The sequence below is a fragment of the Cydia splendana genome, chromosome 7, assembly GCF_910591565.1.
Source record: "Cydia splendana chromosome 7, ilCydSple1.2, whole genome shotgun sequence".
Classification (NCBI taxonomy): Eukaryota; Metazoa; Arthropoda; class Insecta; order Lepidoptera; family Tortricidae; genus Cydia; species Cydia splendana.
In genome coordinates, this window is record NC_085966.1 from 4,352,923 (window position 1) to 4,368,295 (window position 15,373).

The 15,373-nt window shown below is 38.2% G+C and overlaps 1 protein-coding gene across 1 annotated transcript; it reads left to right on the forward strand.

Moving 5' to 3' along the window:
* The first annotated feature begins 3,590 nt into the window (after window positions 1-3,590).
* LOC134792453 (uncharacterized) lies at window positions 3,591-10,243 on the forward strand. The gene is made up of 6 exons (XM_063763739.1): window positions 3,591-3,708; window positions 7,089-7,128; window positions 8,144-8,247; window positions 8,707-8,799; window positions 9,279-9,382; window positions 9,869-10,243. The coding sequence occupies exons 1-6, from the start codon at window positions 3,679-3,681 to the stop codon at window positions 10,026-10,028; spliced, it is 531 nt and encodes a 176-aa protein (XP_063619809.1). The 5' UTR covers window positions 3,591-3,678; the 3' UTR covers window positions 10,029-10,243.
* The last annotated feature ends 5,130 nt before the right edge of the window (window positions 10,244-15,373 follow it).

Consider the following 15,373-nt stretch of genomic DNA (forward strand, 5'->3'; position numbering starts at 1 on the left):
TGGGCTGGCCATATCGCACGAAGAACCGACAACCGCTGGGGTAAAAGTGTTCTTGAGTGGAGACCGCGACTCGGCAAACGTAGTGTAGGACGCCCTCCGACCAAGTGGGGTGACGATCTGCGGAAGACTGCAAGCTATGGCGCTCTTTAGGGGAGGGCTATGTCCAGCAGTGGACCACTATAGCCTGATGATGATGATGATGATAATGATGAATTTATTGATTAGATGATCATTCAAGTACCTACTAAGATATTTTCATCAAAATTATGGAAATTTTTCAAAGTGGAAATTTTGCAAAAGATCGGTTTCAAAAATGAATGGTCCCTTTTTCAATTACATTTTCCTGAACTTTCGAAAAAAAATTTACTACTTTTTTAAAACTATCCGCAACTTGCACATGTGTAAATATCAGTATGGTAATTAATATATTAAATATCTATAATGCTACCTAGTATAAGTACTCATATTAATCGGAATATTTAAATTTAGTGTTACATCAATGCAACATCCTCAACCGTGTCAGTTCCGTCCACGCAACCACTTCAACCGAAACTAAATTGTGAAATTTGGAATACACATTAAATAATACCTAACTATTTTATCGCAGAACATCATCCTCTAAAGGGGTGACATGGGAGAAAATGGGAACGGTTTACTAACAACGTGTTTATATAATATTTAGTCATATCACTACACCTTATAAAACAAAGTCCTCCGCCGCGTCTGTCTGTTCGTGTGTTTCTATGTTTGTTCGCGATAAACTCAAAAACTACTGAACGGATTTTCATGCGGTTTTCACCTATCAATAGAGTAATTCTTGAGGAAGGTTCAGGTGTATAATTTTTTAACCAGTGCAAAGCCGGGGCGGGTCGCTAGTATAGTCATATAATAAAACTAGCGACCCGCCCCGGCCGGTATATTATGTATTTTTTTTTATGGTAAAGTCATTTATTTACTAACAAGATATATGTACAGTGGTATTACTAAAAGAAATTAATAACTAGCTTAAATCTAAAATGTAATTTAAGTCACGCTTGTAATATTATAATAAACCATTTGTGTATAAAAATCCTTATTAGCTTTAATAATAATATATTCTGTTAAAATAAGAGACGCAATATTTTGATATTTCTCTAAGATTCCCACGTTGCAGGCTGAGCCTAATGTGGGGTAGTACTGCTTCTCTTGGAATGCTAATTTCTTGAAATAAATATATTATCAATTTGAATTTGGAAATACGAATTCTACGCAGACAAAGTCGAAACTAGAAATATGAAATATATATATATGTATACTAATGTTTCACTGAGATAAAATATTTTCAAATTGCACCCCTAAAGTTCTGAAAATGGGGTTTTTAACGATTTTTACAGAGGCACAGGTAAAACTCATTGCTGGTGCAATGAGTTTTACCTTACTCCGCTGACACAACACTATAATAACAGAAAAATGCAATAAATACAACCATTACAACACGGTTCACTTTATATATGTCAATTATATACATATTGCTTGTCAAGGAATGTGTGAACACACCATGCCTCCTAGAGTCGCCATCAGATAATAATATATTGGAGCGGCCAAGGTGCTCAAAAATATCTGAACACGCGCTCTAACGCCTTGACAATAGAGGCGTGTTCAGATATTTGTGAGCGCCTCGGCCGCTCCGATATATCTGATGGCGACTGTACAGTAATGTTGACAATTTACCAGAGAAACAGTGCATGGATGCGGAAAGTCTTTTTAAAAATTGCAAAGGAATTTGTACTCTAAAACTAATGTTAAAAGGTTGGAATTTATTGTTGTGGTTAGTTGTTACAAAAGCGTTTAGTAGGTTTTTTAGCACGCGCCGTTTTCGTTTATCTTCGTGTTATAAATTATGACATAAGGTTTTGTCATTTTTTGATGGGGATATTAAAGTTTAAACACTGTACTGCCTTTTTACCCCCGACAGAATGAAGACATAAATTAAACAGTAGTAAGTTATGCTCATATTTTAAAATAACATGAAATTTGACATGAACATTCAAGTATCATATAACCATGTCTGATATTAATTTTCGTTGCAAAAATGAAAGATCAAAGAAAATCAAAGAAATTAGAACGAGTAGTAGTTTTACATAGGTACTTACAAAATTAATTACTCGCTCTTTATTCGTTCGTATACTAATACCAACTAATACCTATAATTTATTAGCATCGATAAAGAGTACCAGACGTATGCCTGGTTTATATCTTTATATGTACCTACATATATGTTTCGTTAATATTCATGCCAAGTTTCATGTATTGTACGCATGCCGTTTTAAAATGAGTGCGTAACCACAGAATAAATAATAGTACTAGGTACAGAAGACTCACTCTCTAACAAACCGCGTCTGTTACGATCAGGAGAGTTATGGCCGCTAGGTGCCGACAGCGCCACTCGCGGCTTAAGGCTAGCCAACAAAATTGGTGTGGAATGGATGTACTTTTAGCTACCAGAAGCACTACCACCAGTTTTAACATTGACATATTCACTCACGTTTAAGTAACTTACTTTCTATGCATCTCGCTCGTACTCGCATATTAGTGCAAGCGAGATGTATAGAAAGTAATTTACGTAGACGCGAGTTAATCTGTCAATGTCAAAACTGGTGGTAGCCGTACTGTAGCAAAGCGACGAAATCACGGAGTGAGTCACGCCTGGCTTAACTTCGATTGTATGGGAGCGGCGTTTTGGCGACGGGTTCATGTGATTCTTAATTATTTGATAATGTTTTCTGTCTAGTTCTGTACAGATGTAGTGCATAATTATTTGCCATCGTATTTTCAAGGAAACGTACGAACGAACGTGTCTTGCTATTTCAGTCACTACCCGATTCGAACTTTAAGGTACGTCAATTAATAGATCTAAAAACGATATGGATTATATGTGTCAGTGTCAAAAGTGCCGTTTTTGTTTGAAGAAACGCCACATTTGACACTGACATATCTAATCCATATCGTTTCTAGATCTATTAACTGACGTATCTTAAAGTTCGAATCGGGCCGTCAGTCTCTGGACAAAAAGTACTGAGTAGCATGACAAATACGATCGTTTCCGAGAAAATACGATGGAAAACAATTATGCGCTGTATCTGTAGTTGGCAAAACGTTGTTAAGACATACTGCCGTATTCGAACTTCAAGATATTCACAAGAGACGACACTTACTAGATCCATTCTAGATACGTTATAGTTTAGATATCAACTAGTTATCTTTTGCAGCGCAATTCGGGCAACGAATGTCACTTTTACGTTAGATAGCGTAAGATATCTATTAGATGTGAATTGGATCTCTAAGTCATATCCTGAGGAAATCGTTCAAGAGTATCTCCAGAATCGTGCAAATATGTCAAATTTGACAGGTTAGATCTTAAACATATCGTTATCGTATCTTGGTGATGTTTAAAAGATATCTAATAGATATATATGTCTATTTCAAAATCCCAATCGGGCCCATAGTTATTTGCCGTCATCGTCAAAAGCGTTTTTCGTCATCACCGGTCATTGTCATCGTCAATTGTGTCAGCTCCTGCAATAAGGAAACATTATATTGAGCTATATAAAGGACTTTATCCTTATATAAGTTATTGGTGCTACGCGTTCCGTGAAGAGTGGTCGCAAAAGGTGTGGCATAGCCGTGTATAAACCAATAATGGTGTCTATAGCATTCATGCTTCTCACGGTAAGTTCAAGTTTTAGTACCAATTTCCCTACGAAAAGGCCTACCCTTGTCACAGAATATATAATAGTAATAGCAAAAAGAATAGATAGTATAGAGGGGTCCTGTCATTGTAAATTTTGTAGTCACTGTAAATTTACTGCCATCTATCGACACACGACTAAAACTCAAAATGAAAACGTATAAAGTTATCAAAAAATGTATATATATGGATAAATAATTTTATAATTTTTATATCATTTTGATCCATGTTCATTCACTGATATCTATGTGTTAAAATTGTTTTATATGAAACGGTTTGGTCACGCCATCTAGCCGAGGATAGGCTAAAGGTGTGTGCGCCACCTATTCGAGAATGACTTTTACTTGAATTCCGAGGCACGTTTTTTCCTTAGACTTTATTCGTCTTATACGAAGTTACATATGTTTTTGGTAGTAGGTACGGAAGGTTCACTCTGTAACAAAACGCGTCTATTACGATAGATATGACCGCTAGGTGGCGCAAGCGCGAGCAGGCGTCCGTTCCGTAGCGGTGAGCGGCAATTACTATGGCTAGACATCAAAATTGGTGTGGGCTGCATGTACTTGTAGCGACGCGACGAAATCGCGGAGTGAGCCACGCCTGCCCTTGTTTTCTTTACTCGGCTCTGACGAGCTCTTTCTGACTTTCGGTGTGGTAAAGTCAGGCCAAACTAACTCGGCAGCGATTCTGATTAGTGAGGCTTCTTGGGGCCCGATTCGGATTTTGAAATAGACATCTATACATTTTAGACATCACCAAGATACGATAACGATATGTTTAAGATCTAACCTGTCAAATTTGACATTTGCGCGATTCTGGAGATATACTGTTGAATGATTTCCACAGGATATGACTTAGAGATCCAATTCACATTATTAATAGATATCTTACTCTATCTAACGTAAAAGTGACATTGGTTGCCCGAATTGCGCTGCAAAAGAGAACTAGTTGATATCTAAACTATAACGTATCTAGAATGGATCTAGTACGTGTCGTCTCTTGTGAATATCTTGAAGTTCGAATACAGCAGTTGGTATCAACACTCTCAACTATGGTCCCATCCGCCAGAAAGCACGAAACTTGGCATACATATAGCTTTTACGTTTATAAGAATAAATAGAAGTAGAAACACGCCGCGAAATTATTGTTTCCCTCCCCCCCCCCAGGGCCGGATTAACCCTAAGTCAAAGTAGGCAACTGCCTAGGGGCCCCGCCTCGGCTAGGGGGCCCCGGCGGCTCAGCTCGCACCAAATAAAATTATGTTTCATAGGGTCAAAATTCACGAGTAACAATAGTTGCTTAATAATAATGAGTATGCTTTTGTTATTGTTTTTCTTTAGATCCATTGTTGAATTTAATGTAACTGGAATAAAATTGAAGCAATACGTTACAGTTTACGGGGCGTATATGCGTACCTGGGGCCCGTTTCTCAAATGCTTGTAACTTGTAATACAAGTGGAAGTCCCTTTCTAACAAAAGCTGTCAAAAAGTGACATCCGCTTGTATTACAAGTTACAAGCTTTTGAGAAACGGGCCCCTGTTAGAAAGGTTTTCTGAAAAAATGTTAACATATCCTTTTTTTTGAACAACCAACAACTTCTGGGTTATTTCGACTCAGAATCACGAGGACTATTGATGAAAACAAAGAAAAAAAGTGTCTCCAGTTTTTTAGACGAATTTGGGGTGTCAGTTTAGTGACGATCCATACAAAATGTATGTATGTAAAACTGCGTCACAAAAGTGACCTTTTTTCGACGATTGGTTCATGTCAGAGCGCTGCTTCCTTACAGCTCAGCCTTCGGCGTCGCTTTTTAAGAAATATCAATATTGATTTCAGTAGCTTGGCCTCGCATGAAAGCTCACTTCGCTAAAAGACGCTTCGGGCTTGTCAAGCAATGCGGAGATTGCTGAGCTCGATCTTCACTTCAGCCTCACTTTTTACCTCAATTTACCATTGGTTTGTGTTCCTCATCTCCTCTACTTCAGCTTAGGCTTTGGCCTCGCTGCGCCTAGCTGGGCCTGCAGTCTCGCTTTTTAATACAATGGAATTTGGTTCGTGTCTTTGCTCAACTATGTACTTATCCTGAAGCCTGAAGCACGGCTTTGACTTCGCGGCATGAAAGCTCGCCTCACTTTCGACTTTTAGGCCCAGGTGAAGATCGGTACCCGGCCTGGCCTTTTAAGAGGCTTTCACAATTTGCGATATTGTTAATAAAAATTTCGCGCTCGCTTCGCTCGCGTTTTTGGTAACTTTTTTGGTTGACCATTTATCTACATGTTAGCTTGACTGGTAAATGAATACAATTAGACCACGAAAAGTCTGCAATGATTTTGATAGGATACGCAGTGCAAGTGTTATTTATACGTCATAATTTCATAGCAGTTTGACGTTTAAAATAACACTTGCACTGCGTGTGCTATCAAAATCGTTGCAGACTTATCTTAGTCTAACTCTAATAATTTTAATATATGGAAATTATTTATTACTAGGTTGATTCTAATCATGTGGCTCGGCGTTTTGTCTTATGGTCGGACAATCGTTGTTCAGTCTCGCAAAATTAAGCGTTGCCTCGCTTAAAATTTGCCATTGTTAGATAGGAAAGTGACGCTCAAGCTCACAGCTTTGGTATTCCACTGGGGATTGGCCTTAAGCCTAAAGGGCTCTTCCTACAATTGACGCAACGCGGAATCGGCAAAAATTGATAGAAAAAAGCTTTATGTCCAAGCAATAAGAGCGAAAAAGACATCGTTCTGACTAGACTCGGATCGTCTCGGCTGAAGATTTAAATTAAAAACGCAAACTTATTTCCCTGTAGGTACTGAACAACTGAACATGCTGTATACAGAATTGACTGTAGGGGGCCCCGAGCCTTGCACTGCCTAGGGGCCCCGACATGCTTAATCCGGCCCTGCCCCCCCCCCACTTTTATATCTCCATTTTTAGTTCTTATAAATTTTCATGAAAAAAATGAGAAGTATATAATACATATTCTCCATAAAATTATCTACAATATTGTCTTTGAAAATACATTGCACAGTGCACACCCATCTCGCTCACGCTTACGCTTAGTGAGAGTGAGAGAAGAACACGAACCTACGGGGCCATAAAAACGTGTTGTCGACGTTAGAATTTATATTACGAATGAGTAATTTCCAGGAATGTTTTTAATTGGGTATAGCCCTAGAAAATACCGGTTGAAAATAAACAGTATTGCAGAAAATATGACTAAAGTAAACAATTATTTACAGTCATAGTCGTTGCGTCATTGACGCAGTAGGGAAGACCTCTCTTAGTAATATAATTCCTAAGCATAATACGTATAAAATAAAATGTTAATTAGTCATTCTGTTACGGTTTCAGGTGTCAACACTAGCTGTCCACGGGAAATATGTGTCCAAAGGTAAAAAATATAATAAAAGTATATATTTGAAATTAGATTCATTTATTTCTCAATAAGTATTACTTACATGTTTTTATTACAACCGAATATAAAGATGAATAGTCCTACATACTAAGATCGTCAAAATATACACATGATGAGTTAAAGTATTATATTTATAGAATTAGCAGATAATATAATATAATAGAACAGTACATATCTTAAATTTGATTAACAAATAATAAATCAGTGTCTACCTACACATTATTATTTAATATTCGGTATATATTAGCCTTCTTTGATTATCTTCTAATTGTCTGTGTTATAAGTAGGTACATATAATCAGTAAGTAAGGTGTATTCGGGTAATTCCGAATGTCGAAAACTGTCGGATAATTCCGAAAAGAGACTTTTATTATGATGGAATTTTGGGTGATTTTCATCTGAATTTCGGAATTATCCGAATTTCGGAATTACCCGCGTAAACCTTATATGTATTTGTTATTAAAATGTTCAAGCCAAGTTTCATGTAATTTAAGCATGTCATTTTAAAATAAGAACGTATTAGCTTCGATTGTATGGCGGCTTTTTATGGTAGGCCATGTCGGTGGCAGACAAGCATACGGCCCACCTGATGGTAAGCAGTCACCTAGTAGGATGCCTGCAAATCCAGAGGTGTTGCATGCGCGTTGCCGACCCTTTAAGGTGGCCACTGACGAGCCTTCCAACAGTCCAAATCCAAAACCACTCCAAAATCACTCCAAAATCGGTCCGTGAATGTCAAAAACGTACAATGTTTAATATTAGTAGGATGCCGTCCATTTGGATGAATCCATTGTAACGGCATCCTTTTGGAAGGCTCGTCAGTGGCCTGCTTTAGAAACGTTTTTAGCGGCGTGGCGGGTTCGTGTGACGGCCTGATTCTAATTTTAATATACGTCAACAATTAGATCTAGGTACGATATGAATAGGAGCTAGATCTAATTATGACGTATATTAAAATTAGAATCAGGCCGTGACTCTTATATTTTTTTCAGTTGATCCGGACACACGAAACGGATGCAATGGGAAGACTCTCTGTGATATAAAGCCGGCGGACTATCCGGAGCAGGAGATCGATAGGCTTCTCATTAAAGAATTGGTAAGAACATAAATTTTATCATTAACTAGCGACCCGTCCCGGCTACGCACGGGTTACTCAAAACCTTAACAAGTTATACACCTAAACCTTCCTCAAGGATCACTTTATTGATAGGTGAAAACCGCATAAAATCCGTTCAGTAGTTTACGACTTTATCGCGAACATACATACACACTAACAGACAGACGCGACGGGGGACTTTTTTTATAAGGTGTAGTGAAAATAAGATACATACTTTAAAAACAAAAACTACTAAGCAGATGAAGAAAATAATCGAACGAGCGAGCGTAAATTCAACTTTCAAGCTTGGGCAAAAATGCTGTCGTATGTCCGGATCTACAGGTCGCCTGAATAGATTTTTTTTGACAATTCAATTTTTGGATTTTTTTCCAAAATAACGGAGACCATAAGAATAGATATCAGTTGACTTTTGGTAATATTAAATTTTTCCTTTTCCAGCCAAAGCTCCATCGAAGAAAAAGAGAGTTGGCGATAGAAATGCCAAAAATTGAACCCGGGAGCACTGGCGGCAATTGTGAAACAGTTACGGAGGTACGTCGTACTTATGCATTTATCAATATCATATTATAATAAAATAAAATACCTACGAGTATGTAAGGTGTGCAATAAAGAGTATTGTATTGTACCGTGAATTATTCAAAACTGCTATTGTATATATTAAGGACAGTACAGGTAAGTTTGACGGGTAAGTTTCGTATTGGGGCGTGTTTAGGTACACATAGTTTACTGTTTATTGCGAGATTATACATTTTGCTACTTGCCACTGGAGCTTAGTGGCAAATGTATGAACTTGCCATAAGGGCCACCCCGCACTAGCGTCTTTTTGAGCGTCGGCGTCTAGTCAGCGCTATAGAAAATGGCGTCGCTGCGCACTTGCGCCAACGTTGCGTCAAGCAGCTGCCAAAGAGAGAGTTGACTAGACACCGTCGCTCAAAAGACGCTAGTGTAACCCTGGCTATATACTGATCTGTTTACAATTATGGAGATGATTATTTAATTTACATTTACAGATAAAGACACCATATGAGCTCCGAAATGAAGGCCAGGTTCCGCAAATCGTCGTGCAATCAAAGTTTTTCGAGCAACGGATACCGTACGTGACGTGTCGTACCCCGTAAGTGTTTACATTATCTATTTAATAAATCAATATTATAGGACGTTATTACGCAAATTCACTAAGCACCACAGTAAGCTCAATAAAACGTGTTGTAGGGACTGAGACAACCGATAAATATAAATGATATATTTTCACAAATAAATGTGACGTTTTCAACCAAAATGTACCACATTGTCGGTTATTGATAAGGTTGATTTCAAATTAGACCTGTATGGCAATAGCGCCTTATTGAAAACCGACAATAAGTATTAAGTACCCTTTTGGTTGAAAATGGCAGAAATGCTCATCACACAAATAAATGCCCTTACCGCGATGCACCCAGGGGTCCCAGGACAGGTCACTACCGACTAAATAGGCCATACCACATGAGATAATAGGAAGTAAGAATATGGCCCAATATTTAGGTCAACTGATCATTCACTCAATAAATAGACAAATTAGATTATCCAGAACTTCACTAATGTTTTTTGTGTTTATTTGCAGAAACCAACCTTGCTTCAAAGACTTATTGCTACAAGACACGACCACAATGTGCAGGCAAAAGTTCATCCACACCAAGTTATTCGTATACGATGCACAAAATAATAAAGTTAAAGCCATTGACGGCCAAATTCCTATAGACTGTGTGTGTGAAACGGCTTAATTATTCATACATTTCATGTATTAGAACAATTCAAACCTTCCTCACACTAGGCGCACAGTATAAGGAAGATCTCTCTTTAGACCCGGTAGCAGGCGTGGCTCACTCCGCGATTTTGTCGCGTCGGTACAAGTACATGCGGTTCACACCAATTTTGATGTCTAGCAGTAGTAGTTGCCACGCGCCGCTACGGAACGTATGCCTGCTCGCGCTTGCGCCACCTGTGGCCTATTTTATAAAGCTACAAGTTACAATTTACAAGCGGAAGTCTCGTTCTAACACATAGGGTTAGAAAGAGACTTCCGCTTGTAAATTGTAACTTGTAGCTTTATAAAATAGGCCACTGGCGGTGTCGTAATAGACGCGTTTTGTTAGAGAGTGAATCTTCTGTACCTAGTACTATTATTTATTTTGGGCCAGTAGTCCAGTCCCCCCGGTTGCCGAGGGGACCCCAGGTTCTAGAGACCGAATTAGAAAGCTGGGACAGCGTTAAAAAGTGTGATGAGAATCAGAAAAACAATTTTCTCAGTAGTAAAGTCGCAACCTCCACACAGCGACCCTGGCCCGTAGACAACATGCCAATCGCTATCGCTCCGTAGCGAACGAAACGCAACCGTCACTGTCACACTAATATGGAAGAGCGATAGAGAGACACAAAGCGATTCGATGGCGAAGCACAAGTGATTGTCTCCTTGGCTAGGCCGCCTGTACGGATATGATGGTCGTTCTTGCCTACGTGACAGCGTGATAAAACGGTGTCCGTCACTTACTATCCCACGGTGAAAAGTGACAGTTATTTTATCACGTGGATAAAGCTGGATAAATAAAGCCATCCATAATACGCCGGCTGATCAGCATTTTATGTTATTACATGCAATTGCTATGAAACTCTATTTAGGCACTAAGTACATGTGGACGTGATTTCACGCACTCCATTTCTTGTCATAAATTCTAATAAAGCTCGCTGTGGTTTTTTTTAACTTTTGTTAAATTGTCGCTTCTGTAGATTCAATAGTATTGTGAAATTGAATCTTATTGTAATTCTGTCTTATGTTTTTCAATAAAAAAAAACATTATTATTGTGTGATCAATGGTGTTATTATTTTATCTGACCTTACCTGAACAGATATTTCTACCATGCAAGCGTTATAGTTTTTACCTATACGGAAATTTCGTTTAGTAAAAACTTACTAAAAATCTGATTATGAGTGAACATTAAAACAGAAAACACATTGAATAAAAGTTGCATTATTTTAAAGAAGTTCTCAGTTGGTCTGATTTTGGCTCTTCGGTAAGGTTATAAGAGGTTATGTTATAAATATGTAATTTTATGTCATGAATCATGGCACAGTTGATTTCAATGAAATGGGCTTTTCTTACACTTTAGAAAAGGGGCTTTCAGGGCACATGATGTCAAAATACGCGCTAATAAATTATCTATATCCAAATATGCCTCCATTAGTCGTTTTGTACCTACGTAGGTAGTCAGGGAAATTTATTTCACACTTTGTGCTATACCTACTTTGTGACTTTACAGCTACCGTGAGTTGACATTAGTAGTTCACGCTATACATAAGTCGCAATGTTAAATGCCAACTCATGGTAGCCGTACTTGTCACAGTGACAATCAGCCGCTGGGACCTTATCACTTGACTGGACTTCACTTGACTTGTCACAATGACAAAACTATGAGGTCGAAATGTAAGTAATTAAGTATAAAAAACTTTAGCAAGTTAACTTTCAAACGTTTGCTTTATAACCACCTGCTAAGGCAGGCACAGTAGGAATTAGTAGGTAGGTAACCCTTAACGCACGTGCAATTATATGTATTTGTATATATCCTTGTTTATATGTATGTATATATATATATATATATATATATATATGTATGTATTTAGTGTACTCGTAGTCATAAGGTATAACATAATTATATATAGTAGGTATTTATTTAGAATGTTGATATTTTACTTCGCTCAAAAGTTACGTTTTTTTCTGTTTATTTCTGCACCCACATGGACTCTTTTCTGTTTCGCCCTATGGTTGACTGGTAGAGAATGCCTATAACGGCATTAAGTCCGCCTGTTGTACTTTTTGTATGTGCAATAAAGTTAAAAAATAAAATAATAGTTATTTTTTTTATAAGGGGGCAAAGTTGTTGTTTAACCGCTCGTGCTAATATTGATACCCGAGCAAGCGAAAAGATTCCAAAAATGGAATCTTGAGCGTTGCGAGGGTTTCAAAGCACGAGGGTTAAACAAAATTTGCCTCCGAGTGAAACACAAAAATTTTCACCACACCAACCCGAAGCAGATATTAATGAATGTTATTAAAAATTTACTATCCAAAATCATTATTTAAAAGTTAATTCCACCAGCAAACATAAGAAACCAACTCAAAATTTGCATTTGATTACTTTGCCTCACATGTGAATAAAATGCTAATTTGCTATCAGTTTTTGAAGTGCAAAGTAAGGCTTTCCGAGCTGGTGTGGTGAGAAACATATTTTACAGCAGATAGAACATAAATAATGTGTAGTACAAAGGCGAACTTATCCTTATGAGCGATCTCTTCCAGTTGACCTACAAATGTCTCAGGAAGCAAATTCTTTGACCCGTAGGTGTCAAAAGCTCTTACTGTCATGCCTACTTTTCTCGTTGACTGGCAGAAAATACCATTTAACATTAAGTCCGCCAGTTGGACATTATTGTATTATGTTAGGTATGTGCAAAAAGTTTAAATAAATAAATACTTATTGTACCTACGTATTTCCCATATTAGCGACATGGCAACTGCGCGTAAATATATTTCCTAGTTGCGTCACAGGATGTGGTTCTGATAAGGTACCCATAATGTACTGCTTTAATACTTTAAATGGTGTGATTGATGACATAATTATGATGACAGACGAATAGGATTTTTGAAAAACGCTCAACTAACCTGTTTTTAAGGGGTAGCCGAGGTTTTCATCGATTTTTGACAAGTTTTGAATCGTATCTCCTTTTTTAGGGTTCCGTACCGAAAAGGTAAAACGGGACCCTATTACTAAGACTTCGCTGTCCGTCCGTCCGTCCGTCCGTCCGTCCATCCGTCCATCCGTCCGTCCGTCTGTCACCAGGCTGTATCTCACGAACCATGATAGACAGTTGAAATTTTCACAGATGATGTATTTCTGTTGCCGCTATAACAACAAATACTAAAAACAGAATAAAATAAAGATTTAAATGGGGCTCCCATACAACAAACGTGATTTTGACCAAAGTTAAGCAACGTCGGGCGTGGTCAGTACTTGGATGGGTGACCGTTTTTTTTTGCATTTTTTTTTCATTTTTTTTTCATTATGGTACGGAACCCTTCATGCGCGAGTCCGACTCGCACTTGCCCGGTTTTTTGCACTACAGATAGGTTATCGGTTCTTCAATCTTTTATCTCCATTTATGACCATCGGATTTTGAAAGAAATGAATACTTATTTTTTATGATTTTTTTAAGCAATTGTCTGTAAAAACAGTTTTTTCGTATCTAGTTTGCTGTGAAGGATCTGACATGTACGAAATCTACATATTTGGGTTCGTCTTGGACGTTTAAAAAAACTAGGGTTTTAATTTTAAACTAATTAACACAAAAGTTATGGCCAAAAGACCAGTTTTTTAGCCTAACTTTGATGCCAAATATCTCGAAGACAATGAACTTTGAAGTAAATATGGGATACTATATTGCTTAAAGCGCTGCTGTTAAGTAATACGATAAGCTACAAAAAAACATTAAAAAACTAAGGGATTCAGATCGAAGATCATTGGCGTGGGGGACCCCCTAATGGGCGTCGTGTAAACAGTTGCTCTTGATACTTGCTCCTAACGTTGTCCTAGCACGTTCCCTGTGCATGCATCATATGTGTAGCATTTTAAGGTACATATGATACGTGCATGCACCACTAATGATGCACGACCCCATATAAACTTAAAGCATTGCCACAATTTACACGTGTGAGCTAGGTCTTTTTTATTTGCATGCACATACTGGCTATGAACCTTTTGACAAAGAACACGTTGCACGTGAGGACTCAATTTCTGGTTCCTAGGTACACAGGGAACGTGCTAGGTTACCGTTAAAGGACGGGCAGGGTCAGAGCAAGTATCACAAGCATGAGCAGCAGTATGAGCAGGACGGCGGGGCAGAAGAGCGAGGCAGTAAAATGACAGAACAGTACCTACGTAGTGTTAGACCAAGAAAAGTCTGCAGCAATTTTGATAGCTCACGCAGGGCAATTGTTATTTATACGCCATAATTTCATAGAAGTTTGACGTTTAAAATAACACTTGCATTGCGTGGGCTATCAAAATCGCTGCAGACTTTTCTTGATCTAACTCTACTACAGTTTGAGTCGCTATTTTGTATTAAAGTGCCTTTTGAATACATTATAATAGTTTGTACGTTGCTGCATTCGTCAATCTATGCGTCCAAAGTTAAAACGACCGTTTTTGTTTTGAGGTCATAGTTCGACGAATCCAGCAACATGAAAACTAGTTTGTATTCAAAAGATACTTAAATACAAAACACAGTACATAGCGGCCCCCTTTTATAAATATCTATCGTTAAATTTAAAAAATCACAATTATTTAGCAGTAGCGCTAGTGAGCACGTTGGTTGGATGCGCTGGCTGAGGTAGAAGAGATTTAGGACAGCAGGGCAGGACGCAGGACAGTTAACAGCCAGCCCGTCTATTTTCGTGACAGTAGCTTTCCTCCACTACTTCCCTACTGCCCTATGGCTGACAAACGCAGAAGCAGAGCTAGGACAAAGCGGCGTCAAGCAGAACAGGCCCCGTAGTCAACAATGCCAATCGCTAACTCTCCGTAGGTAGCGAACGAAACGCAATTGTTTCTGTCACACTAATATAGAAGAGTGATAGAGAGACACAAAACGACTGGATGGCAAAGTGCAAGCGATTGTCACCTTGGCTATAGGCCGCCAGTGTAATTCTCGATGCATGTTTTGTTAGAGTGAGAATTAAGGTATTTTGTGTGCTAAGAAAATTATTAAAAATAGTCATTAATGACAAATTAAGATATTTAACTAGCTACAACTAAAGATATGGACGTCGTCTGCGGCGCTGTCCGTTTGTATTTGTCTTCTTAATTGCTCTGCCTTACTATTCTGCCTCTTTCTGCCCCCGTGTGTAATCGGCAAGAGGCTGCCCCGTCCTTTGACGGAGGGCCGTCTTAAACTATGCTGGGGCCCTTGGGCACATAAGAATTTGGGGCCCTTTTGGAAAGTAAAGAAAGAGAATTAAACTAAAAAAAAATCTACTATGATCTTCTATTTATTATGGGTAATCAAATATACTGTGTC

Bases quoted from the DNA above. Each gene is read 5' to 3' on its own strand.
- LOC134792453 (XM_063763739.1), top strand. From the start codon at position 3,679: ATGGTGTCTATAGCATTCATGCTTCTCACG. The intron at 8,800-9,278 runs GTACGTCGTACT...TTACATTTACAG, and splicing joins ATTGTGAAACAGTTACGGAG to ATAAAGACACCATATGAGCT. The intron at 9,383-9,868 runs GTAAGTGTTTAC...GTTTATTTGCAG, and splicing joins TACGTGACGTGTCGTACCCC to AAACCAACCTTGCTTCAAAG.